Genomic DNA, 26,366 nt, shown 5'->3' with positions numbered 1-26,366 from the left:
CAGCCTAGGCTTGTATTCCCTGGAATTTAGAAGAAGAAAAGATGACTTGATTGAAATATGCAAGATCCTGAGAGGTGCTGACAAGGTGGTTGTGAAAAGGATGTTACTTTTGTCGGAGAATCTGAAATGAGAGGTCACAGTTTAAAACTAAGCAGTCATCCATTTAAGATGGAGGTGAAGAAACATTTTCTTCTGTCAGGTGACAATCTTTGAAAATGCTTCCTCAAAATTTGGTGGAAGCAGAGTGTTTGAACCTTTTTGAGAAAGACGTAGATAGATTATGGATAAGATAGGGATTGGAGGGTAGAGGTTATCAGGCATAGGTAGGAATGTGGAGAAATCAGATCTTATTGAATAGAATCACAGAAAATCACAGCATAGAAAATTGCTACTCACTTCATCATATCAGTGCCAGCTGAAAAAAGGAGAAAAAAAAACTAGGAGCTCATTTTAATCCTATCTTCCAGCACCTGGTCCACAGGCTGGTCAGTTGCAGCCTTTCAGATGAAGATCCAAATTCTCCTTAAGTGAGTTCAGGTTTTCTGCTTCAATCACCAAACTACACAGAGAATTCCATACACCACCATTTTCTAGGTGAAAATGATTTTTCTTAGGTTCCCTCTAATCATTTTACCAATCAACTTAGAAAAGTTACCAAGGTATGGGAGTGGAATTAGGCCATTCTGATCAATCATGATTGAATGACAGAGATGTTTCTCAACCCCACTCTCCGGCCTTCTCCCAATAAGCTTTGATTCCCTTACAAATGAAGTCCTCTGCAACCTCCTGGCATCCTCAACATCACCTGTCCCTCTATCTAACTTTGTATCATCTGCAAACTTAGCAACTGTGCCCTCAGTTCCTTTATCCAGATTGTTAATGTATAACATGAACAGTGGTCCCAAAACTCACCTCTGTGAAACTCCACTTGTCACCCGTAAAAAGAAAATCCTTTATCCCCACTCTATGCCTTCTGCCAATCCTTTGTCCATGCCAGTCCCTTGCCCCTAACACTATTGACTCTTATTTTCTTTATCAGTCTTCTATGTAGCACCTTGTCAAAGGCCTTCCCGAAATCCAAATACATCTCATCCGCTGGTTTTGCTTTGTCTAACTAATTCCTCAAAGAATTCTAACAGATTTGTCAAACATGATCTCCCTTGAGGATGTTGTACTGACTCAGTCCTATTTTAGCATGCATGTCCAAGTACCACAATTTCATCCTCAATACTGTACTCTAAAATCTTACAACTGATGTCAGGCTAACTAGCCTATAATTTCCTATCTTCTCAGAATTGATTACACTAATTCACATACCATGAAGTCAGATTGACTTGTTTATAGGTATGTGGCCTATCCCTTGCATTTTTTATAAGTAATGGTGTAAAATTCACAGACTTTCAATTCCCTGGTATTTTCCCTGTGTTCAATGAGGATTGAAAAATGAAGTGAGAAATGAGCAGGTTGAAGGGGCCAAGTGGCCTACTTCTGATCCTAAATCATGTATTTGTATGTAAATCAATCATCTATATAAATGAAAATCAATTAATCAATCAATTATCTGAGCTATTGCTGGGTATAACTAACATGGACTTTGTATCAATTTTTGGAGGCAGACACACTGAGTGGTCCTAGATGGAATTCATAGAAACTGGGTTGCTTTTCAGGTTTGCCTCCTCTCCCAGCCTGTACGGAGGTAGATGTTTGGGAAGGAGGAGAAGGAAAAGGGGAAGGGTGGTGTGTGTCTACACTCTCTCTTATATACACAAACTCTCTCTCCATCCTGCCCACACTCTCGCTGCCTCTTCCACACATTTGTATTTTTTACTATCCTCCTTCTTTCACACTCACACACTCATATCCTCACTTATTCAGTCACATTCCATCATACACCCTTCAACTCCTTCAACTTTCATCCCATAATCTCATAGCTTCCCTCATGCTCACACTCCCTCACAAATACAATCACCCCTCCTTCCTTGCATTCCTTCCTTCCATTTCACGCTTCACACTTCATAGTCATAGCATCTCTAACGTTTGGAAGCAGGCTATTCAGCTTATTGAGTTCACACCGGCTCTCTAATGAACAACCCATCCAGACGTACCCTCTACCCAATCCCTTTATCCCTGCATTCCCATGGCTAATCCATCTAGTCTGCACATCCCTGGACACTATGGGCAATTTAGCACAGCCAATCCACCTAACCCACACACCTTTGGACTGTGGGAGAAAACCAGAACACCCGGAGGAAACCCATGCAGATGTGGGTAAAATGTACAAATTACACAGACAGTTGCCCAAGCCTGGAATTGAACTGGGTCCCTGGCATTGTGAGGCAGTAGAGCTAACCACTGAGTCACCATGCCACCCATATATCCACCCTTTACTCACACATCCTATTACAAATTTGTATAACCTCCCTCACTTTTCCACAAACAGACATCCATTCTCCCAGTATCTGACAGACTCACACACACATTTTCTCTCCTTTCCACCCTCCTTCCCTTACATATACACAATCACAGAATCAGAAGTGTTATGTTGCAGGAGAGGCCATTTGGCCCATTACATAGCACTGGTACTTCAAATGAGCATTATTATCCATTGCCAATTTCCTCCTGTATACACATACCTAAGACATTATTTCTTTTTAAATAATCATTCAATGCCATATTGAATGTCTCACTTGAACATGCTTCTATCACAGCTCCCATCATGTCAAAACCTTTGGTATTCTGTGTGAAAAAGATTTTACTTGAATCACATTTTCATTTTTTGCAAATCAGTTTAAAGAACAGTTTCTCCCTCTCTACTCTATCAAGCCCATTGTTCTCAGCGCACACACTCCCTCTCTTCCTCCTTCCCACAAGATCCCTCTCTGCCTCCCTTCCAAATTCTCACTCTGTCCACTTCTCCCACATGCTCATTCACTCACCCTACCTGACACACACACTCTCTCACTTACATGTACACATGCTCTTGCTCCCTCACCCTCACTCACATGCACACTTCCTCCCTCCATCACTCTTACATGCACTCTCCCTCCCTCACTCTTTCACACTCATACACACTTACCCACACAATCTCACATGTACGTGTATTTTCCATTCATCATGCTCATACATGTTCACACATTCTTTCTCCCTCACTCTTATGTACTGTCTTGGATTCTCAGTGCTTTCCATCAAACTTTACGCAATCACCAACCATCCCTTTTAAATCTTTTCCCCTCACATTGACAGCCCCATTACCTCATTTTCCCCAGCAAAAACAAAATACCTGTGGCATTTTAAGTAAAAATCTGTGGAAATATAAACTATGACCACGAATAAAATTATATAACAGACCAGCAGTCTAGCATTTAGAATTTTATAGCTGCATTACATACAGACTTTACTTCTGAGTGAAAATGGATATTAATTTGCTATAGAGCTGAGCTCAATGCCTCTTTCCTTTAGATTACTGACTTACAGTGTGGAAACAGGCCCTTCGGCCCAACAAGTCCACACTGACCCGCCGAAGCGCAACCCACCCAGACCCGTTCCCCTACATTTACCCCTTCACCTAACGCTACGGGCAATTTAGCATGGCCAATTCACTTAACCTGCACATTTTTGGATTGTGGGAGGAAACCGGAGCACCCAGAAGAAACCCACGCAGACACGGGGAGAATGTGCAAACTCCACACAGTCAGTCGCCTGAGGCGGAAATTGAACCCGGATCTCTGGCACTGTGAGGCAGCAGTGCTAACCACTGCTAACCCAAATTAAATTTGATGGCCATTTCAATAAGGCTTTGTCTGAGAAGTTGCTAAAATATAAACTGATGAAGATTTGCTAATGGTGTCAATCAGAACATGAGGAACCAAGGTTTGTTTGTTTGGTTCTTAACACACTTTTCTTATATTGATGAGGAACTTTTGGAATGGTTCACAGGAGGATTATCAACTTGTTGAACTACATTAGGAATGCTCCTCTGTGGCTGGTAAGTATGGAGAAGGTTTGAAAGTGAGCAAGGCGAGCAACGATGAACAGCATCTCTTTAAGCAATCAGATGTAAAAATTTGAAAATTAACAGTACAAGGACTGACTAATCAATGTAAATTAGAATGGGTGAATTCAATTTCAATTCAAACAGAAAAGTAAGTAAAGAGATGAAAAGAAAGGTTGATTAGCAAGAGAGGAGAAACAAAAAGGAGAAGTAAATATTTTAAAATCATCAAAGAATTGTTGAAACCCGAAGAAATTAAGCTTCACACTTACGAGAGTTAGTTTTCACAAGTTCATTGGTAGTAATTCACAATTAGCACAATGTTGAAAGAGTGCCCAATATTTTATCCAACATGCTTGAACACTTTCTGGCTATAAAAGAAACTGTTTGGTGTCAGTTCATGCCAACACTAATTTTCTGCTATGTGCTTAGTTTGACTTTCTCATACACGGGCAGCACGGTGGCACAACAGGCAGCACGGTGGCACAGTGGTTAGCACTGCTGCCTCACAGCGCCAGAGACCCAGGTTCAATTCCCGCCTCAGGTGACTGACTTGTGGAGTTTGCACGTTCTCCCCGTGTCTGCATGGGTTTCCTCCGGGTGCTCCGGTTTCCTCCCACAGTCCAAAGATGTGCAGGTCAGGTGAATTGGCCATGCTAAATTGCCCGTAGTGTTAGGTAAGGGGTAAATGGAGGGGTATGGGTGGGTTGCGTTTCGGCGGGGCGGTGTGGACTCGTTGGGCCGAAGGGCCTGTTTCCACACTGTAAGTAATCTAATCTAAAAAAAATGCAGCAAATGCACCCTACTCAATACTTCATACTGATGAGCTATTGATACTTAGCAATCCTCACTTGAGATTACTGCACCATTACTGTATGATAGCAAATGTGATACCCAAATGGATATTTTGACAAATTCTGATTTTATTAACTGGTCTTCCTATTATTATTTAAATTATTTTATGAAAAGAATAGCTAAACAAAAACAACAGGTTCAATTCAGGTAAAGTAGAAATACAGCATCATACTGGAAATACAAAAATGAGGTGAAAGATTCAAATTGAAAAGTAAATACATTATAATTCAAATGAAAACCAGGGAATAGGACAAAACCAAAAGCAGAAAATTGCTAGAGAAAATAATAGATTAAATGAGAAAACTGAGGTTGAGAAAAAAAAACCTAAAATGCAACAAAATCTTTGCAGTGGTCTTGGAACTGATAGCAGGGCTTTTACAATGAAATATTTTATAAATATGTGTATATTAATTATTACTGATACTATATAACATATTTTGCACTTAGGAGTTAATAACGTAAGGCTATAATACCATTGAAAACTTAGCAAGCATTTAAGCAAACAGAGCTTTTCCTATTTGTCACAAGTGATTTTGCAAAGGGAAAATGTTTAAACACTAGTACAACTATCTACTTTTCTGTTATAAGCATTGAATTTACTTTTCCAATCTGACATATAAGAGTTCCATCGATGGAATTCCTGCTTCCACTGTTGGTCTGCTTCATCCATGTATGCTGAAAAACAAAATGCCTTTATGAATTTATCCTTTTAAGTGGCAGTTCCTACTAAGGAAATCAAGTTAATACACCAAATTAATATTGAACTGAGATTTAAACATTTACACTCTGGAAAGATTATACACTCAAGTTTTAATAGAACAAGATATTTCGATCTAAGCAGCTTTATTGTCACAAATCACACTGTTTAAATTTTTAAGTCTGCAGTATTTCCCACTGGTGTTATCACACAGGCTAAAAGCTCCGTGTTCTAAATTTATTTCTGAACAGCAAAGGGATATGCCTCTCCAATATGGAATTTATCCTTTTTTGGTTGCATTAAATCACTTACATAAATATCACTAGTTTGGGTCTGATACACATTAACACACAGTAAGTAATGCACAAGATTCCTAGCACATTTCCAATCATTATTCTATAAAAAGGAAATAAAACAAAGCAAAACAAATATTAACTTTATCTGCTTCACTCTTTATCACAGGTTCATATCTCACTTCAAGTCAGCAAAAGATACACAGCTAATCAGAGTTGTAGAAACTGATATTTGGGCTAACCATTAATGAATGATTTTTTCAGAATGTACAGCAACATTCAGCTTGTAATTACAGCAAAAGCTCAAACAGTGAAACACTACACAAAAAGCTAAATGTGGACAGCCTATTGTTGACTCTTGCAGACATTTTTGTGTGTTTTGCCCTTCCAGAAATATACATAAAATGGGGTTCAAACCCAACTGCAACTCTGATCTCTGTGTCCCCGTGGGAGAACATGTGCTGGTAGTAAGTGTGGCAGTGAACTGAGAAATCCATGTAACTGGCCTAGATTTGAATGCTAGAGTGCTATGAAGGTCACAGCCAATGAACTGCTCACTAGTCAACAATTCATTGCAAGTAAAATGACTCTGTTGTTCCGAATGAGAGAAGGAAGTTAGCTAGGCTCAGGGATGGGTAGGACAGGCAGCTTAATGTTCCAGGATACATATGCTACAGGAAGGATAGAAAGGGAGGCAAGAGAGGAAGGAGAAGGGCATTTTTGATAAGGGATAGCATTACAGCTGTGCTGAGGGAGGATATTCCCGGAAATACATCCAAGGAAGATAGGTTTGGGTAGAACTGAGAAATAAGAAAGGGATGATAACCTTATTGGGATTGTATTATAGACCCCCTAATAGTCAGAGAGAAATTGAGAAACAAACTTGTCAGGAGATCTCAGCTATCTGTAAGAATAATAGGGTGGTTATAGTAGGGGATTTTAACTTTCCAAACATAGACTGGGACTGCCATAGTGTTAAAGGTTTAGATGGAGAGGAATTTGTTAAGTGCGTACAAGACAATTTTCTGATTCAGTATGTGGATGTACCTACTAGAGAAGGTGCAAAACTTGACCTACTCTTGGGAAATAAGGCAGGGTAGGTGACTGAGGTGTCAGTGGGGGAGCACTTTGGGGCCAGCGACCATAATTCTATTAGATTTAAAATAGTGATGGAAAAGGATAGACCAGATCTAAAAGTTGAAGTTCTAAATTGGAGAAAGGCCAATTTTGATGGTATTAGGCAAGAACATTTGAAAGCTGATTGAGGGCAGATGTTGGCAGGTAAAGGGACGGCTGGAAAATGGGAAGCCTTCAGAAATGAGATAACAAGAATCCAGAGAAAGTACATTCCTGTTAGGATGAAAGGAAAGGCTGGTAGGTATAGGGAGTGCCGGATGACTAAAGAAATTGAGCATTTGGTTAAGAAAAAGAAGGAAGCATATGTAAGAGGATAGATCGAGTGAATCCTTAGAAGAGTATAAAGGAAGTAGGAGTATACTTAAGAGGGAAATCAGGAGGGCAAAAAGGGGACATGAGATTTCTTTGGAAAATAGAATTAAGGAGAATCCAAAGGGCTTTTACAAATACATTAAGGACAAAAGGGTAACTAGGGAGAGAATAGGGCCCCTCAAAGATCAACAAGGTGGCCTTTGTGTGGAGCCGCAGAAAATGGGGGAGATACTAAACTAGTGTTTTGCATCAGTATTTACTGTCAAAAAGGATATGTAAGATATAGAATGTAGGGAAATAGATGGTGACATCTTGCAAAATGTCCAGGTTACAGAGGAGGAAGTACTGGAGGTCTTGAAACGCATAAAAGTAGATAAATCCCCAGGACCTGATCAGGTGTACCCAAGAACTTTGTGGGAAGCTAGAGAAGTGATTGCTGGGCCTCTTGCTGAGATATTTGTATCATCGATAGTCACAGGTGAGGTGCCGGAAGACTGGAGGTTGGCAAACATGGTGCCACTGTTTAAGAAAGGTGGTAAGGACAAGCCAGGGAACTACAGACTTGTGAGCCTGACCTCGGTGGTGGGCAAGTTGTTGGAGGGAATCCTGAGGGTCAGGATGGACATGTATTTGGAAAGGCAAGGACTGATTAGGGATAGGTAAAAACAATGACTGCAGATGCTGGAAACCAGATTTTGGATTAGTGGTGCTGGAAGAGCACAGCAGTTCAGGCAGCATCCAAGTAGCTTTGAAATCGACGTTTTGGGCAAAAGCCTGGGCTTTTGCCCGAAACGCTGATTAGGGATAGTCAACATGGCTTTGTGTGTGGGAAGTCATGTCTCACAAATTTGATTGAGTTTTTTGAAGAAGTAACAAAGAGGGTTGATGAGGTCAGAGCAGTAGATGTGATCTATATGGACTTCAGTAAGGCGTTCGACAAGGGTCCCCATGGGAGACCGATTATCAAGGTTAGATCTCATAGAATACTGGGAGAACTAGCCATTTGGATACAGAACTGACTCAAAGGTAGAAGACAGAGGGTGGAGGGTTTTTTTTCAGACTGGAGTCCTGTGACCAGTGGAGTGCCACAAGGATCGGTGCTGGGTCCTCTACTTTTGGTCATTTACATAAATGATTTGGATGCGAGCATAAGAGGTACAGTTAGTAAGTTTGCAGATGACACCAAAATTGGAGGTGTAGCGGACAGTGAAGAGGGTTACCTCAGATTACAATAGGATCTTGACCAGATGGACTAATAGGCTGAGAAGTGGCAGATGGAGTTTAATTCAGATAAATGTGAGGTGCTGCATTTTGAGAAAGCAAATCTTAGCAGGACTTATACACTTAGGGAGTGTTGCTGAACAAAGAGACCTTGGAGTGCAGGTTCATAGCTCCTTGAAAGTGGAGTCGCAGGTAGATAGGATAATGAAGAAGGCTTTTGGTATGCCAACCTTTATTGGTCAGAGTATTGAGTACAGGAGTTGGGAGGTCATGTTGCGGTTGTACAGGACATTGGTTAGGCCACTGTTGGAATATTGCATGCAATTCGGGTCTCCTTCCTATTGGAAAGATGTTGTGAAACTTGAAATGGTTCAGAAAAGATTTACAAGGATGTTGCCAGAGTTGGAGGATTTGAGCTATAGGGAGAGGCTGAACAGGCTGGGGCTGTTTTCCCTGGAGCGTTGGAGGCTGAGGGGTGACCTTATAGAGGTTTACAAAATTATGAGGGGCGTGGATAGGGTAAATAGGCAAAGTCTTTTCCCTGGGGTCGTCGAGTCTAGAACTAGAGGGCATAGGTTTAGGGTGAGAGGGGAAAGACATAAAAGAGACCTAAGGGGCAACGTTTTCACACAGAGGGTGGTACGTGTATGGAATGAGCTGCCAGAGGAAGTGGTGGAGGCTGGTACAATTGCAACATTTAAGAGGCATTTGGATGGGTATATGAATAGTAGGGGTTTGGAGGATATGGACCGGGTGCTGGCAGGTGGGACTAGATTGGGTTGGGAATCTGGTTGGCATGGACGGGTGGGACTGAAGGGTCTGTTTCCATGCTGTACATCTCTAAGACTCTAGTCAAGCCAGTCAAAAGGAGTCAAGGCAACAGGAGGACTCTCTTTCTATGGCTACTGCCAGCCATCCACCATCAAAAGGAAACAAAAGGATCGAATGACAAAGCCAAACATTTTTAAACTGACTGTCCAACTACCTATATTCCACTACCTACTCTTCATGAACCACCCAGAGAAACTATGTTTATATCTTGTAACTTTTATTCTTTTTGGACTCACTTCTTCTATTTAATCTTTGTGTATGCATACAGTGTTGTTAATTCATGTCCTGTTTGCTAACTAATAAATTCACTCTTATATTTACTCAACAAAGCTCAGTTAAATTGGCTACTTTTAAAACATTAATTCATTCGATCTGGGAGAAAGACATCCACAGGCGAGGGATCCTTCTTTAAATTAACTTTGTTGCAACCAACCAACGGGGTAGGTGAACAAAGAAGGGGAGCTAACTCATACCTGATCATCAATAAGTTTAATCATTTGAGGTACCTATTTTGAACTGTATTAACTTGAGGAACCTCACTTGGGCTCTTGTCAAAATATGGTCATGGTCTGATACCATTAAAATTCCACCCTTGGAAACTGAGTTATGAATCATCCTGAATGCACTGCAGACTCAAAGTTTGACTCCTGCTATCAAGTTGAAGCCCACATTATGCCAACCTTTAAATCATGTTGCTACAGGAGGTGATTACACCAAAGGGAATTAATGGTTCCAAAATTGGCATCTTAGTTGGCCTCAGTAAAATAAAAGCAAAGCCTACAACAAGGAATTCAAGGGCTGGAATAGAGGTTGAAGAAGCCCCTTTCAAAATTCACAAGTGGAATAGAAAAATTTATCTTTTCCCAATATAATGCAAATTTAGTAAAACTAAATAACTTCAGCAATTCCCAATTAGCTAGCATGCATTCATAACCTTAAAGTAGGTTTGTTCATTTTTGAAGTGATTAATCCTTAATTCTTGAAAATATGTTCAATTTTATGCAACATACTTATGAATTAACTTCTAATCTTAACAGGTACAAAATTCTATGCTTTATTTCATTTTTGTTGATGGAAGTCTCAGACCTTGTACAAAACCCTTCCATTAAATTTTTAATTGTTTTCCTTAAGCATAGATTGGTTGAACAGTGTAATTGAAATTAATAGCCATTTTATCATTAAATTTACTGGTGCTCCATGGTACTGAGCTGATAGGAAAATAGTACCTACAAAAGATGGATAATGTTGGTCTCAAGGAAACTTAAAGATAAACAACAAATGCTGGTCTCATTGCTGACGCTCATTCTATGAATAAAAAAGTTTTGTTATGTATCATTTATACCTGTTCTTTGAAGTAGTTTAGGAAGAAATTGATTCCAAAAGGCACACTGCTGAGCACGGTGTTTCACATAAATACTTGGTGCTTCAGTGTTTAAAGTTAGGTATTGTTGTTCTAACTGCGTATATTCAGGCCACTCCACTCCTTGCATTTTGGATTCGTTTGGGTTACTTTGAAATAATAATATAAAAATATTAACATTTAACTCTGTTACAAAAAAAAGCAATAGCTTGACAGTAGGAAGAACCGATTTCAGAATTCTTTAATCACGGCTAGTAATTGCCAAAACATTAGCAAAACAGCTCGTTGTGTCTAAAAACCAAAAGAACTGCGGATGCTGTAAATCAGAAACTAAAACAGAAGCTATTGGAAAAGCTCAGCAGGTGCAGCATGTGTGAAGAGAAATCAAAATTAACATTTTGGGTTCTGAGGAAGGGTCACCTGACCTGAAACGTTAATTTTGATTTCTCTGCACACATGCTGCCAGACCTGTTGAGCTTTTTCCAGCGACTTCGATCTTTGTGTAGTTATAGAGTGTTTGTTGATTTTTCAAAAAGCAGAAGTATTAAGTGCATTCACCCTTTTAGGACTGTTAGTGAATTTACTTGTAAGCAGATCCCATCTGCATTTGATCCTCCTTTGTGTGCAAGGAATTTATCTGGCAATGTGTACAATTCAACAATGCCAATCTTTACATTTTGAACTTTTAAGTATCACATGCATTAACCCATGTATGACATTATCTTTACAGACTGAATTTACCAACATGCCTTAATAAGGAGTATCAACAAGCTAAGATGGTAAAATCACAAAAAAAAAGGCAAAAGAAGTGAAATATAATGATGGTCATAGTGAATAGCACTGAGGGTCACTGCACAATAAGTAAAATAAACTCTTACATTTAAATTTAGATACCCCCTGTAACTGAGTTACCAATCATTTCTGGTGAAGAGCAACACAGCGTTCATTTGTGATTATTCGTTATTGGAAGTGTCAAAGACACACGGACAATATCCCAATCACAGAGTCAATATTAAAGGTTTAAGGTAACCACAATATTCTTATTTCAAGCAACATTAACTAATATTTTACTGCTGAATTATTTCACAAAATAAGAAATCCTTATTTCAGAACAAAAAGTCAGTGCTGATCCTCAGTAAATACAACTTTAAAATCCCTTGGGCCGAAATCATTAAAGACTGCAAAAAGGATGTAAAAGAAAGAAAAGTTTGCACAGCTAACGTGAATATTTTTCTGTGAAGCCAGAACCAGAAATAATATTTTAGGTTGAACTTTTTCTCTTTCACAGATTCCACCAGATCTGCTGAGCAATGCCAACATTTTTATTTTTGTTTCAAATTCTCGGCACCAGCAGTACTTTAGTTTTGTACAAGTATTTTCCTGATACTTTCAGCAATAGTATCTTGCTGTTGCTAAGGGAAAAAAAAGCTACAATAAAGTATTAAGTATAGCCTTAAAGTGGAGAAGGAGAGGCGACATAGGCCTTCACAAATTAATAAAAGGACAGTATCCTGACATTTCCTTGTATAGATGACTATTCAACCAAAAACATACGAATAGGATAGTGAAGGCGGCATTCGGTATGCTTTCCTTTCTTGGTCAGAGTATTGAGTACAGGAGTTGGGAGGTCATGTTGCGGCTGTACAGGACATTGGTTAGGCCACTGTTGGAATATTGAGCGCAATTCTGGTCTCCTTCCTATCGGAAAGATGTTGTGAAACTTGAATGGGTTCAGAAAAGATTTACAAGGATGTTGCCAGGGTTGGAGGATCTGAGCTACAGGGTAAGGCGAAACAGGCTGGGGCTGTTTTCCCTGGAGCGTCGGAGGCTGAGGGGTGACCTTACAGAGGTTTACAAAATTATGAGGGGCATGGATAGGATAAATGGACAAAGTCTTTTCCCTGGGGTCAGGGAGTTCAGAACTAGAGGGCATAGGTTTAGGGTCTGAGGGGAAAGATATAAAAGAGACCTAAGGGACAACTTTTTCACGCAGAGGGTGAAATGTGTATAGAATGAGCTGCCAGAGGAAGTGGTGGAGGCTGGTACAATTGCAACATTTAAGAGGCATTTGGATGGATATATGAATAGGAAGGGTTTGGAGGGATATGGGCCGGATGCTGGCAGGTGGGGCTAGATTGGGTTGGGATATCTGGTTGGAATGGACGGGTTGGACCGAAGGGTCTGTTTCCATGCTGTACATCTCTATGACTCTAAATTAGTTGGACAATAAATTAGTCACGACAGTATTTGTTGTAGCGGCCCATGACTAAGTTGACAAAATGGCCACTTGGGGTATTTAGCTAATACAAGATGGCTGAAAGGGTTTAACAGTTACAGACAAATGCTCACAGCTAGACTTGTGGTCTCCATGTAGATATACTGGATGAGATTCTCCATAGGGAACAATAGGGAAGTTAATCAGGTTTCTGTAAATAGGCAATTCTAAACATATAAGCATTTTAATAAGGGGCATTTTTGTAAGGCTTGATTTAGTGATTTAGCTTGATTGAGTAAAAAGTAGAAGGAAAAGTCTAATCCTATGGTATTTTGAATTGCTTAGGTAATTGCAGAATTAGAAAGGTGAACAACAAATTAGTGTGAAAAGATAAGTTGCATTCCTTGAGCAAATGTTTACAGGCAATAAAGAGGCATTATTAGGGAAGATAAAGTAATAAGTGGTAGAAACACGACCTCCAAATACACCCATTACCACAGGATGAGGGCGGCGGGGTTCTGGGAAGGTCAAGACCGGGAGAGATAAACAATTGAAACTTTAGTACAGATGTAGGTAATTCAACCAAATTGTTACATCCAAAGATTAAGCAAAGAGTGACAAAGACAGATTACAAAATACAGAACAAAGCTGTAGGGGTCCTCTAGTTGTTTGTGGAATCCAAACAAATTTCATTTAATGGCTTGGTAAAGTACTGAATTTCACCTGCATCAGTGGAGTTCAAACAGATGCTTTTCATTAAGAAAAGATAATTAGTAACAAAAGTGTTCAGAGTGGAAATAGTAAAGCTTTATTTAAAAGTGAAACTTTAGTTTAAAATCTACTTATAGCATGTAAGTAGCAGGGGTCATAAACCGTAGTTGGAAGTCATAGGGACTGTTATTTGATCTCTCCAGCTTAAGTGAGAGAGGAATTGTTCTTCATGTTCAGCTGTGTCACATTAACTTTATATAAGAGTTATTTCAAAGAATGTAAAACAATTGGTTGAAATTAATATCTTTTCTAATCTGCCGAAAATCAGTTAGTATGGAATTTGGAAGAGTTCTTAGAGAAAAGCAACTATTGGGTTATTGGTAAATAATGCAGTGTAGCTGGCAAATGTCTAGCAATGGATAACACTCTCTGGTGCATTATAAGATCCTGAAGAGAGATGAAGAAGGTATCTGGTAAATATCATGAGAATATGGAGGACATAGGGCTATCCACAGAGTTTGGATTATTGGTGCTGGAAGAGCACAGCAGTTCAGGCAGCATCTGAGGAGCAGCAAAATCGACGTTTCGGGCAAAAGCCCTTCACCAGGAATAAAGGCAGAGAACCTGAAGCGTGGAGAGATAAGCTAGAGGAGGGTGTGGATGGGGAGAAAGAAGCATGGAGTACAATAGGTGAGTGGGGGAGGGGATGAAGGTGATAGGTCAGGGAGGAGGGTGGAGTGGATAGGTGGAAAAGACGATAGGCAGGTAGGACAAGTCATGGGGACAGTGCTGAGCTGGAAGTTTGGAACTAGGGTGAGGTGGGGGAAGGGGAAATGAGGAAACTGTTGAAGTCCACATTGATGCCCTGGGGTTGAAGTGTTCCAAGGCGGAAGATGAGGCGTTCTTCCTCCAGGCATCTGGTGGTGAGGGAGCGGTGGTGAAGGAGGCCCAGGACCTCCATGTCCTCAGCAACGTGGGAGGGGGAGTTGTATTGTTGGGCCACAGGGTGGTGTGGTTGATTGGTGCGGGTGTCCTGGAGATGTTCCCTAAAGCGCTCTGCTAGAAGGCGTCCAGTCTCCCCAATGTAGAGGAGACGGCATCGGGAGCAACGGATACAATAAATGATATTGGTGGATGTGCAGGTAAAACTTTGATGGATGCGGAAGGCTCCTTTAGGGCCTTGGATGGAGGTGAGGGAGGAGGTGTGGGTGCAGGTTTTGCAATTCCTGCGGTGGCAGGGGAAGGTGCCTGGATGGGAGGGTGGGTTGTAGGGGGGCGTGGACCTGACCAGATAGTCACGGAGGGAATGGTCTTTGCGGAAGGCGGAAAGGGGTGGGGAGGGAAATATATCCCTCAAAGTAAACCAAATCATCTGCCGACATTTCCGCCACCTCCAAAATGACCCCACCACCAGGGATATATTTCCCTCCCCACCCCTTTCCGCCTTCTGCAAAGACCGTTCCCTCCGTGACTACCTGTTCAGGTCCACGCCCCCCTACAACCCACCCCCCCCATCCTGGCACCTTCCCCGGCTACTGCAGGAATTGCAAAACCTGCACCCACACCTCCTCCCTCACCTACATCCAAGGCCCTAAAGGAGCCTTCCACATCCAAAGTTTTACCTGCACATCCACCAATATCATTTATTGTATCCGTTGCTCCCAATGCGGTCTCCTCTACATTGGGGAGACTGGACGCCTCCTAGCAGAGCGCTTTAGGGAACATCTCCGGGACACCCGTACCAATCAACCACACCACCCTGTGGCCCAACATTTCAACTCCCCCTCTCACTCTGCTGAGGACAAGGAGGTCCTGGGCCTCCTTCACCGCCGCTCCCTCACCACCAGACGCCTGGAGGAAGAACACCTCATTTTCCGCCTCGGAACACTTCAAACCCAGGGCATCAATGTGGACTTCAACAGTTTCTTCATTTCCCCTTCCCCCACCTCACCCTAGTTCCAAACTTCCTGCTCAGCACTGTCCCCATGACTTGTCCTACCTGCCTATCTTCCTTTCCACCTATCCACTCCACCCTCCTCCTTGACCTAGCACCTTCATCCCCTCCCCCATTCACCTATTGTACTCTATGCTACTTTCTCCCCACCCCCACCCTCCTCTAGCTTATCTCTCCACCCTTCAGGCTCTCTGCCTTTATTCCTGATGAAACATCGATTTTACTGCTCCTCGGATCCTGCCTGAACTGCTGTGCTCTTCTAGCACCACTAATCCAGAAGCTAAAGGGCATGGATGAGGGCTTTAGCCGCAGAAAAATTAAGGCGGGGCAGAGACACACAATGCTGCACAGATGGTAACTGTATGTATCATGAGCATCTCATCTCTGGGTCAAACATGATACTCAGGTTGTCAATATTCTGTCATGGCCCAGACAGTTGCCAGAAAAAGGGATAGTATTGATGGTAAAGGAGGGAGTTTGCATAAGGACTGAAGACAATTGCTTCAGTCTTTCAAATAAATAATTGGAGATTTCTGCTTAGTCATTAACTCAGGCTGGATAAATAGTCTCACAATTTGGAAAAAGAAGAGGGGTTTAGAGAAGCAGTGGTGAGAGAGAATGAGTATCATCTGCATATACCCGGAAACGGGGACGTTTTAGATAAAGTGGTGGAGGCTGGTACGATTACAACATTTAAAAGGCATCTGGATGTGTATATGAATAGGAAGGGTTTGGAGGGATATGGGCCGGGTGCTGGCAGGTGGGACTAGATTAGGTTGGGATATCTAGTCAGCATGGATGAGTTGCACCAAAGGGTCTGTTTCTGTGCTGTACATCTCTATGATTCTGTGTCATCAAGGGGCAGCCTATAGATAATGGGAGGTAACGTTGGGAAGAAAAAGGATTTAGGTGATTCTCTGCGAAGAATGGAACAAAGTCCATGCAACTCCACTTAGCTCTATGATTGTGTTGTTACAAAGTAATACTAAAACAATCACAAAGACAAAAAGGTCAATGCAAAAGCTATGATGGAAAATGCAACAATTGAAACAACATTGTACTTATGCATGAACAATATATTCACAGCTTACACAGGCTGATTGCTTACCCAGTTTTTGCAAAATTTGCCCAGTAGTGCATCATTTTCCTGCTGAGTGTCTGCTCTGCGGTTGTGTAATTGAGCCTTTCAGCAAGAGGAATTCCAAACACAAATTCAATCTCATAGCCATGCATAACTCCCATCCACCCAGGCCAATCTGCATTTGATGCACGATGGTCAAACAAATAAACGTAGGCAGTATTTCCACATTCAGCAAACTTATTAACAAAATCCATTAGTGGACATACAAAATTGTAGTCTCCAGCCAGATCAACTAAAGCATCACGATTCTTTGTTGCATTGTTTTCATCTGTCCAATCTGTATATTGAAAAACAACAGCCTCTAGTCCAATATCACCAGCTTCAGGAAAAGACATCCTTGCACCGTGCAGGAATTCTTCACGAGTGATGAGACTTTCTGCATCTTTCTTGAAACCAGGAACCTCGTACACCAAAAAGAAGCTCCCCTCATGTTTGTTCACACCTGTTAAGATTTGGATTTGTTTAAAGTTTCCCATTTGGATTAATTCTTCTGGCAGGCCAGTGAGAAAATCACCATCAACTACAGGTAAAAAAACACATCCAGGCAAAAGGCTATCTGTTAAGATTGCAATACTCTTTTCTATTATCTCTTGGGGATGTTTACCATGAAGACAACTCACTAACTCTGTTTCATTATTGTCAGGACATTCAAGACGGCTGGCCAAAACTGTTGCCCTATGTTTTGCCTCAGCATCTTTTAAGACAGCCCAAGGAGCATTTGAAGAACCACTTTGCATTATGGCTCTCGTAAAGAGAAAATGGCTTTTTGGTGAAAGGATATGCAGATGTACTGAAGCTGCACCTGCACTCTCTCCAAACAAGGTCACACTTTTGGGGTTCCCTCCAAATGCTACTATATTTTCTTGAACCCACTCAAGGGCTAAACGTTGATCAAATAATCCCATATTCCCAGGAACACTGCGGCTACCAGGTAAAGCTAGGAAACCCAAAGCACCTAACCTATAGTTCATAGAAACTACAATTACATTTTCAACGTAAGAAAGATATCTCCCATCATACACTGCCAGGGAAGAGGTGCCTGAAGCAAAGCCTCCACCAAAAATCCATACCATGACAGCTGCCTTATTTGGTCTTGGTGATGGAACCCATACATTAACATACAGACAATCCTCACTAAGTTTTGTGTTAGGGTTCCACATTTCCTCCCAAGAGAAACCAGAGGAAGAGTTGTTTACATACTGGTAACATGTGTTTGGATATTTGTTTGCAATCCACAACCCAGACCAGGGATGTCGAGGTTCCGGTTTCATAAATCGAAGTTCATTGATAGGAGGTTCTGCATATGGTATACCCAGAAAAGCAGTGACTGAACCAGAAAGGACATTTATTGGAATTCCTTTTATTTTTCCTCGACTAGTTGTGACCACCAACTCTTCTTCGCTTGGTGTACCACTGAGAAGCTCAAGTGTCAGAAGAACCCACAACACTAATGTGTGGCATGTTAAAAAGCTTGGTTTCCTTTTGAGTCTCATGATTGATTGTATGCAGGTCTAAAAACGAAATTAAAAAAGTGAAAACAACAAGATTACATTAATCTTATTCTTAAAAAGCATCCAAAATATAAATTTTGTTGCTATAAAATATACTTTTAAATTAACTGCATCCATTCATTATTACCTAATGTTAATAATTCAGCATTTGTAAATGTTAATTCTAGAGGAGGTTATTGTGCAGCATGTAACAGATCAATTTGACAACATTGTGATCATTGGTATATTTGTATTAAAATGTAGAAGTTTTAGAATATGTAACAGATAACAATACAGTGGCGGAATCGGATAAATGCAACTGAGAGGATGATAGTTCACATAAGCATACTTTTGGGTAACCCAATATGTTAAAAAAGTATAAAATTTCCCATGTTTTTGGCTAACGCCCTTTTAACAGCTTGAAAATCTCCCAATGAAGCTCCAGTACTCAGAGATCATACCTAATGTTGATTTTCCCTGTGCACTTTTCACATCAAAAGCTCCATTTAACTAATTTGATTGAATTTTGCCATAGATTAGCCAAGACTAAGGGTTAACAACTACCACCTCTCTTCAACCCACATACCCCCAAACCAAGTGCGCACATGATATCTCTGGAGATTAACCAGCTGAAAAGTATGCAGCCTACAAGTTGCAAGAAGACTTAGCAATTTTTATGCTTTTCTACGTTCTACAGTGCCCACTCATTAAGATATTCATTAGTAGAATTACCTAGAGTCGAGTGGAAAAAATCCAAAATTCCTAGGATAAATCTACTTGCTTTCATTAACAATACCAACAAAATCTTTCTTTAACTTGGAAAAAAAGATTATCACTACTGTTGAGACTTATTTCAAATTAGATGATTCACTGAAGTAATGAAGAAATTCAATATAACAAGGTGTCAAATTACAAAATATACAAATGCAAATGAAGTTCCCCAGCTACTTCAGTAAACCCCTAGAATTGACTCAATCTACTTGAAGACATGATCTAATTATTTATAGGAACCTATACAGCATGAGTGAGCCCTCGTCAAATAGTAGAAATGCCATTTTACACATTTTTCCATTCTGAGCGATGATCATCCTAAATTCTGCCCAAAGACAAACCCATATGGTCTGTAACCAGAATTGATAAAAAAAATCAAATGATAAATTTTCACACCTTAGCACAAAAAGGGCAAGCTGTTTTCATCCTGAACAAAGACACAGACCAGTGACCCAGCCAGAGAGAGATAGAGAGACTGAAACAGCTGTTGTCATAAAAAACAGAGGATAAGATTTTAGCACAGATCTTCCCCACTGTTATTAAACTTACGAATGGACCTCTCAAGTGTTAATTTTGATCTCTCTCTTTGCAACTTCCCTGCAGCTGTCAAAAAGTATTCGGCTACCTTGATGCATTTTGAAAGGTATGATCTGCCTGTATAACATGCAAGACAACACTTTTCACTGTATCTCAAGACAACAATAAATCAATGAAGATTGTTTCTGTGTTAGCTACCAAATAGGATAATGGTTGAACTGGTTTTCTATTTAAGATATGAGAATTGTGGAGATTCAAGATAAGAGGAGTCACTGATGTGGACTTTGCTGCTAGATGTCAGTAGGAGTACACAGATGACAGGGTGGTACTTTGAAGCAACACTCGTACTTATATGACAGGGAAAAGGGAGCCTGTTATCAAGTCAGCAGGATGTTTGAACTGACCTTTCATGGTAACATATCTGCTGGGATGATGTTGTGCATTTTTTTTTAGTTTTGTTAGTTAATGGGAAAGTAGTTTTATACTTTATAATCATTTTAGTCCATTTCCTTTTAGTAAATATCTTAAAACTTGAAATGCAATTCTTGAACTGCCATGCAATTCTTTCCATCTGTCACTAGAAAATTCACTATTTTAAAAAAAACTGACCTCTATCATAGAATCATAAATGGCGGAAGCAGACCATTCAGCCTATTAAGTCTGCACCAACCCTCCGACCAGCATCCCACCCAGACCCAGTCGCCTAACCCTGCATTTCCCATGGCTAATCCACCTAGCCTAAACATCCCTGGACACGATGGTCAATTTAACATGACCAATCCATTTAATCTGTACATCTTTGGACTGTGGGAGGAAACCAAAGTACCTGTTTGAAACATATGCAGACACAGGAAGAACATGCAAACTCACAAGGCAGTCACCCAAGGCTAGAATCCGACTTGGATCCCTGGCACTGTGAGGCAGCAGTGCTAACCACTGAACCACCATGCTACCCTTATGGTGGACATATGTAAAAACTACAAGGTCACATTCATACTAGTATGGTCACAATATCTTATTCTGAAAACACTTATGGAAATGTGCTTTATATTTTGTACCACCTGTCAATTATTTGTATGCTTTTGGAAGTGTAGGTTGGGTGTGGGATGACATGAGTCGCTGGACTGGACGACTTTCCATGCATTCAGTATTCCTTCACCCTTGTACTAATCTGTCCTGGGTTTACTTTTTTTTAAAAAGACGATCACTTTGGTGATTTATACTGCTATTTCAGCCTTTCCAATTGACTTTGGATAATGTGGATATGATATTGTTGTCCTGCATTTCTTAATTATTGAAGTAATATTTGAACTTTTGTGAATTTATGGTCATTGACGCTCATTACAATATCTGGAATATGCTTTGCTTTCAGTCATTCTACAACCTCACTACATGTGTTTGATGTCATCTGGTCTAACTAGCAATAAAGTAGCGAATGGTGACAAGAAAATCAGTTCCTGTGAGAATAATCTATTCCAAACTTCTCTATGGTCTTTCTGGGATGTCATGCATCACAAACACTTGTTTAGTTTGAAATTCATTGGCTGAAATCCTTAACTCACTACTACAGCACTTCTCTTGCCTCTCTTAAGATCAGACTCAAGTTCTTGATAGTTAATGGTAATATGCTCAACATCTTTGCTCACTTCCTTATGGATACGGACTCTTGTTTTATAGTAACTTGTAAAAACTTGGACTATCACTCATAAGAAACTGAGACTATGATTTTTCTATGTTTTCCTTTTTGCAGAGTTTGACATTTTCAATAAATTTAGCTGAAACAGCTTTGAACCTCCCCATATATGTTTGAATATAATCAATCCTCAACAAAACAAAAGGGGAAAAGGCAGGTTAAAGAAAAAGTTACAAAGATTTCAAGTTACTGAGGCCCAATAACCAAAATTGTTTAGGAAAAGTAGAAAGGTCTGTTCTTACATAATGCAAGCTGATCTCCAGCTGGGCGTGGACAAGGAGTGATAGTTATTCTGACATTGTGGGTATTTGTCCCATGTTAGTTGCTTGAAAAGACTCAAATAATTAATTTATACAGGTGAAATTACCAGAACCTTGAAATCAGTTATATCAACAAATGCTCAGAGTCAATAGGGTAATTCTCATCTGGTGGTGGGTCTTGTCAGATGGCAGTGCTCACTAGGCATCATCAGCCCTGAATATGTCCATTCTCATCATCAGGATAGATCCAACAGAGTTGGCACAGTAGTATATAGTCAGTTAGGAGTTGCCCTCGGAATCCTCAACGTTGATTTCAGATCCCATGAAATCTCAAGGCATCAGGTGAAACCTGTGCAAGGAAACATCCTGCTGATCACCATGGTCACCAACTCACACCTTAATGAGTACGGATGAATCAGTACTCATCCAAATTGAACACCACTTAAAGGAAGCACCCAGGGTGGCAAGCACATCGAATGTACCCTGGACAAGAGCCTTCAATGGTCACCAGAGTGCCTCAGCACCAACACTACTCACCAAGCTACTTGAGTCTGAATGGACACAGCTACAAGATGGAGTGAGAGGCAAGTGTGCAGGAACTAACAAAAGGAAATTATATTTGATCTCTGAATAGGAAGAGTTTGGTGGGATATGGGCTGGGTGCTGGCAGGTGGGACTAGATTGGGTTGAGATATCTGGTTGGCATTAATGGTTTGGACTGAAGAGATTTTTTCCTGTGCTGTACATCTCTCTGACTCTACCTCATCCTCATTGATCTGCTCATGACAATATCAGTAAGAGTGACCACTCCACAGATCTTGTGGAGACACCCCTCACATTGAGAATACCCCTTATAATGTTGTATCGCATAATCACCACACTAACTGAGATAGACTTTGAACAGATCTAGTAGTTAAAGACTGGACATCACTAAGGCCATCATTAGTAACTGAGTTATAATTGAACACAGTCTGCAACCTCATAGCCTGGCATATCCCTACTCTACCATTCCCATCAGGGGATCAACCCTAGTTCGACGAAGATTGCCAAAAGGCATGCAAGGAGCAGCATCTGGCATACAAAAAAAAAATGAGGTATCACTTGTTGAAACTAGAACAATAGTACAAAAGATGGTTGTGGTTGTTGAAGGTCAGTCAGCTCAGCTGTAGGACATCTCTGCAGGAATTCCGCAGGGTAGTGTCCTAGGCCCAACCATCTTCAACTACTTCATCAATGACCTTCCCTACATCATAAAGTCAGAAGTGGGAATGATCATCCATGATTGCACAATATTCAGCATCATTCTCAACTTCTCAGATATCGAAGTAGCCTATGTTTAAATGCAGCAGGACATGGAATATTCCCAGTTTTGGGCTAACAAATGGCGAGTAACACTTGTGCCATACATGTGCTAGGCTAACACCACCTCTAACAAGAGATAATCTAATCATCGCCCCTTGACATTCAATGTGAGTACCATCACTGAATCCATTAACATTCTCTGGTTACCACTGGCCAGAAACTCAAGAATTATCTATATGAATACTGTGACTACAAAAGTAGGTCAGTGCCTAAACATTTTGGAATGAGTAACTCAGCTCCTGACTTCCCAAAACCTAGACATAATCTTGCCTGGATTAATGTTGTTTAACAACACCCAAGAAGATTGACAGTATCCAGGAGAAGGGATGGGCAATAAAATGCTAACGCAGCCAATGATGCCCACATCCTACGAATGTATTAAACAAACTTAGTTTATGAATCCAATAAATTATTGATCACTTTCCTATTGGCTGGTATCACGAATGCAACTCTCAGCTAGTCAGGATCTCTGCAAAATACTTTCGCCTTCAGTATATAATCTACATATTTAACTTCAGTCATCCTCAATTATCTTTTCTTGTTCAGCTTCAGGTTCATTTGGCAAACTCTTTCTGGCAGGTGTTGACTTGGTTTGCGATTGCTTCTTCCAATGTATCTTCAGATCCACAACTAGCAGGTTATTTGTGGTAGCTTATATTTAGTGAAAATCACAATATTCTTCTGGAGCAGTGGAAATACCAAATGGTATTCAGTACCATGATTCAAATCACCCGAACTGTGTCAAGAAGTCGTCAGTAAACTGCTGCTTTCATTCAGCTGCACTGCCCATTATCCATCTTTTGCATCCAGAGTAGTAAAGACCTTTGCTTTGGCAAATGTGGCAACATTTCTTCAATGGTTGACTTGGGGTAGTGAGATCTCTTTTGAGCTTTATTGAAATCCTTTGATTCTATGGATACTTTCAGCTTTCTGTTCTTTTCTTCCTATTTCTATGCTATGGATAGTCCAATCAGTAAGAGTGGTGTTTTTATTTATTATTCCCTACTTGTTCAACTCCTCTACTTTGTCTTTAAAGCTAGACTTGAGAGCATTTGGAACCCTTCTACAAATGCTGAATTGATCTCACACTCTCATTGCCTTTGAAATTACATCCACCAGGAAGACTTGTAAGAACATCTGTGTAATCTTTGAGGGTATGTTCAGCAATCTGTAGCTTAGTGGCATGCAAAATGCTGCAAATCTCTTCTGGTATACATAAAATAAGATTACCAGTCCAAAATGTAGGCTTGTTTTAACTGAGATGGATTATGTTTACCATCTATGATCTGGAACAGTTGATCTTTGGTCTTCGTGATGCACTGAGCTCTCAATTTTGTTTATCCTTTTGGGATGAGTAATCTTGTATCATATGGTTACCTTGCTAGAGGAAGGATGTTATTCAACTGGAAAGGATGCAATAAAAGACTTATGAAGATGTTACTAAGATTAGAAGGGTTGAGTTATGAGGAGAGGCAGGATAGTCTTGAATTTCTTTCCCCTAGAGCGTCGGAGGCTGAGGAGAGGTTTATAAAATCATGAGGTGTATACATAACGTGACTAGTGAAGGCCTTTTCCCCAGGATAGAGGACTCCAAAACTAGAGGGTAGAGGTTTAAGGCAAGAGGGGTAAGATTTAAAAGGGGCCTGTGGGGCAACATTTTCACACAAAGCATGGTGTGTATTTGGAACAAGCTGCCAGGGGAAGTGGTAAAGGGAAGTACAATTATGTTTAAAATACATTTATACAGGAAAAAGATAGGAAAGATTGAGAGAGTTATAGGCCAAACATAGGCATATGGGGCTAGTTCAGTTTGGGAAACCTGGTCAGCATGGATGAGTTGGGCTGAAGGGCCTGTTTCCATGTTGTATGATTCTATTACCCAGCCTTACCTTCAAGGTGTTGATTTTTGGATCACCATTTTTAGCTAGTTCACACAGGTCTGTGAATCTTACCACATTGCATGAAGAATCAATGTTAATCTGATACTTCATATTCATTTGATGCTGTCCTTCCACAGTCATCATTCCAACAATCATAAACCATTTACCAAATTTAGACTTGACTGTATCAAACTGCAAATGTCGTGAAAAGATTCACCAGAATCATCATCTGAAATCTAACAGCCATCTTCATAGATTTGCTTTGCTTCCTTCTAGTGATGCAAATGTGTGCAATATGATTTGGCTTCTTATAGTTAGAATATTGCTTTCTCCATGCTTGACATGTTTCTGTTTTTTTTTTGTGTGGTACCCTCTGCAACATTTACATGTTACATATTGCAGTTTGGCCCTGATCATTCTGCTGGCTCTTCTGCAAATATTTTTCCCTTTTACTTCCACTATGTTTTCTTGTTAGAGCTTAACTGTCTTTCTACATAATGTAAAGCCTCATCCATTCTCCCATTAATATTCTTTAGCTGATGACTGACAACCTCAGAGTTTCTACACGTTGATCATTTTCTTGAAAGTAAGTTTCTCTTCTCACGGTGGGATCATTTACGCACAAGACAATACAGTCTCTGAGAAGATTATTTTACAGTTGTCCAAAATCACAGCGATCAAAGCTATCTCAGATGTAATGTACAGTGTGTGGTATATCATCATTTATTTTAAGTTTATGTTTGAATTTTGAATTGATGATGTAAGGGCTCTTTTCTGGCTCAGTACTTGTTTCATTTTAAGCTTCAGGGAGACACAAATAGCTGAAAATACGTTTTTGTACTTTCTGTTTTGGTACAGATCTTCAAATGGATGTATAAAGCAGTGTCCTGAATACAGAAAAAAAAGAGGTTATTTTAGAAAAAGGAGTTTAATAATATTTTAGTAAGCAGCTTCGGTGTCTCAGTGGTAAGCACTGCTGCCTTACAGTGCCAGAGATCCGGGTTCGATTCACGCCTCGGACGACTGTCTATGTGGAGTTTGCATTTTCCCCTTGTCTGCGTGGGTTTCCTCCCACAATCCAAGGCTGTGCAAGTTAGGTGAATTGGCATTGCTAAGTTGCCCATAGTGTTACGTGCATTAGTCAGGAGTAGATTAGATTACTTACAGTGTGGAAACAGGCCCTTTGGCCCAACAAGTTCACACCGACCCGCAACCCACCCAGAACCATTCCCCTACATTTACCCCTTCACCTAACACTACGGGCAATTTAGCATGGCCAATTCACCTAACCTGCACATTTTTGGACTGTGGGAGGAAACCCACGCAGACAGGGGGAGAATGTACAAACTCCACATAGTCAGTCACCTGAGGCGGGAATTGAACCCGGGTCTCTGCCGTTGTGAGGCAGCAGTACTAACCACTGTGCCACCGTGCCGCCCATTAGTAAATGTAGGGTGGGGGAATGCATCAGGTTGGGTGCTCTTCAGAGAGTCATGTGGACTTGTTGGGCCAAAGGGCCTGTTTTGATACTGTAGGGAAACTAATCCAAACCCCACACCAGAAGTGTTTGGATAAAACTTGAAAGAGAATATTTGAAGCTAAGTATGTTCAAACTCAGGCTAATGAAAGCTCCAGGAAAAAGGCCATCAGATTTG

The 26,366-nt window shown here is 40.5% G+C and overlaps 1 protein-coding gene across 2 annotated transcripts in view; it reads right to left on the bottom strand.

The window, feature by feature from the left end:
- Window positions 1-4,896: 4,896 nt before the first annotated feature.
- Window positions 4,897-26,366, bottom strand: part of LOC140478974 (cholinesterase-like) — a 32,245-nt gene continuing 10,775 nt past the window's right edge. For both annotated transcript variants that reach the window (XM_072572686.1, XM_072572687.1), the window contains exons 2-4: window positions 16,686-18,229; window positions 10,680-10,846; window positions 4,897-5,521 (exon numbers count right to left, since the gene is read on the bottom strand). In XM_072572686.1, the coding sequence (XP_072428787.1) occupies window positions 5,397-5,521; window positions 10,680-10,846; window positions 16,686-18,211 (1,818 nt within the window). In that variant the 5' untranslated portion in view covers window positions 18,212-18,229 and the 3' untranslated portion in view covers window positions 4,897-5,396. The remainder of the gene's footprint in view (window positions 5,522-10,679; window positions 10,847-16,685; window positions 18,230-26,366) is intronic.

Source organism: Chiloscyllium punctatum, chromosome 6, assembly GCF_047496795.1.
Source record: "Chiloscyllium punctatum isolate Juve2018m chromosome 6, sChiPun1.3, whole genome shotgun sequence".
NCBI classification, from domain to species: Eukaryota; Metazoa; Chordata; class Chondrichthyes; order Orectolobiformes; family Hemiscylliidae; genus Chiloscyllium; species Chiloscyllium punctatum.
The sequence above is the reverse complement of the archived record's forward strand: the minus strand, read 5'-3'. Positions and strand labels throughout refer to the sequence as shown.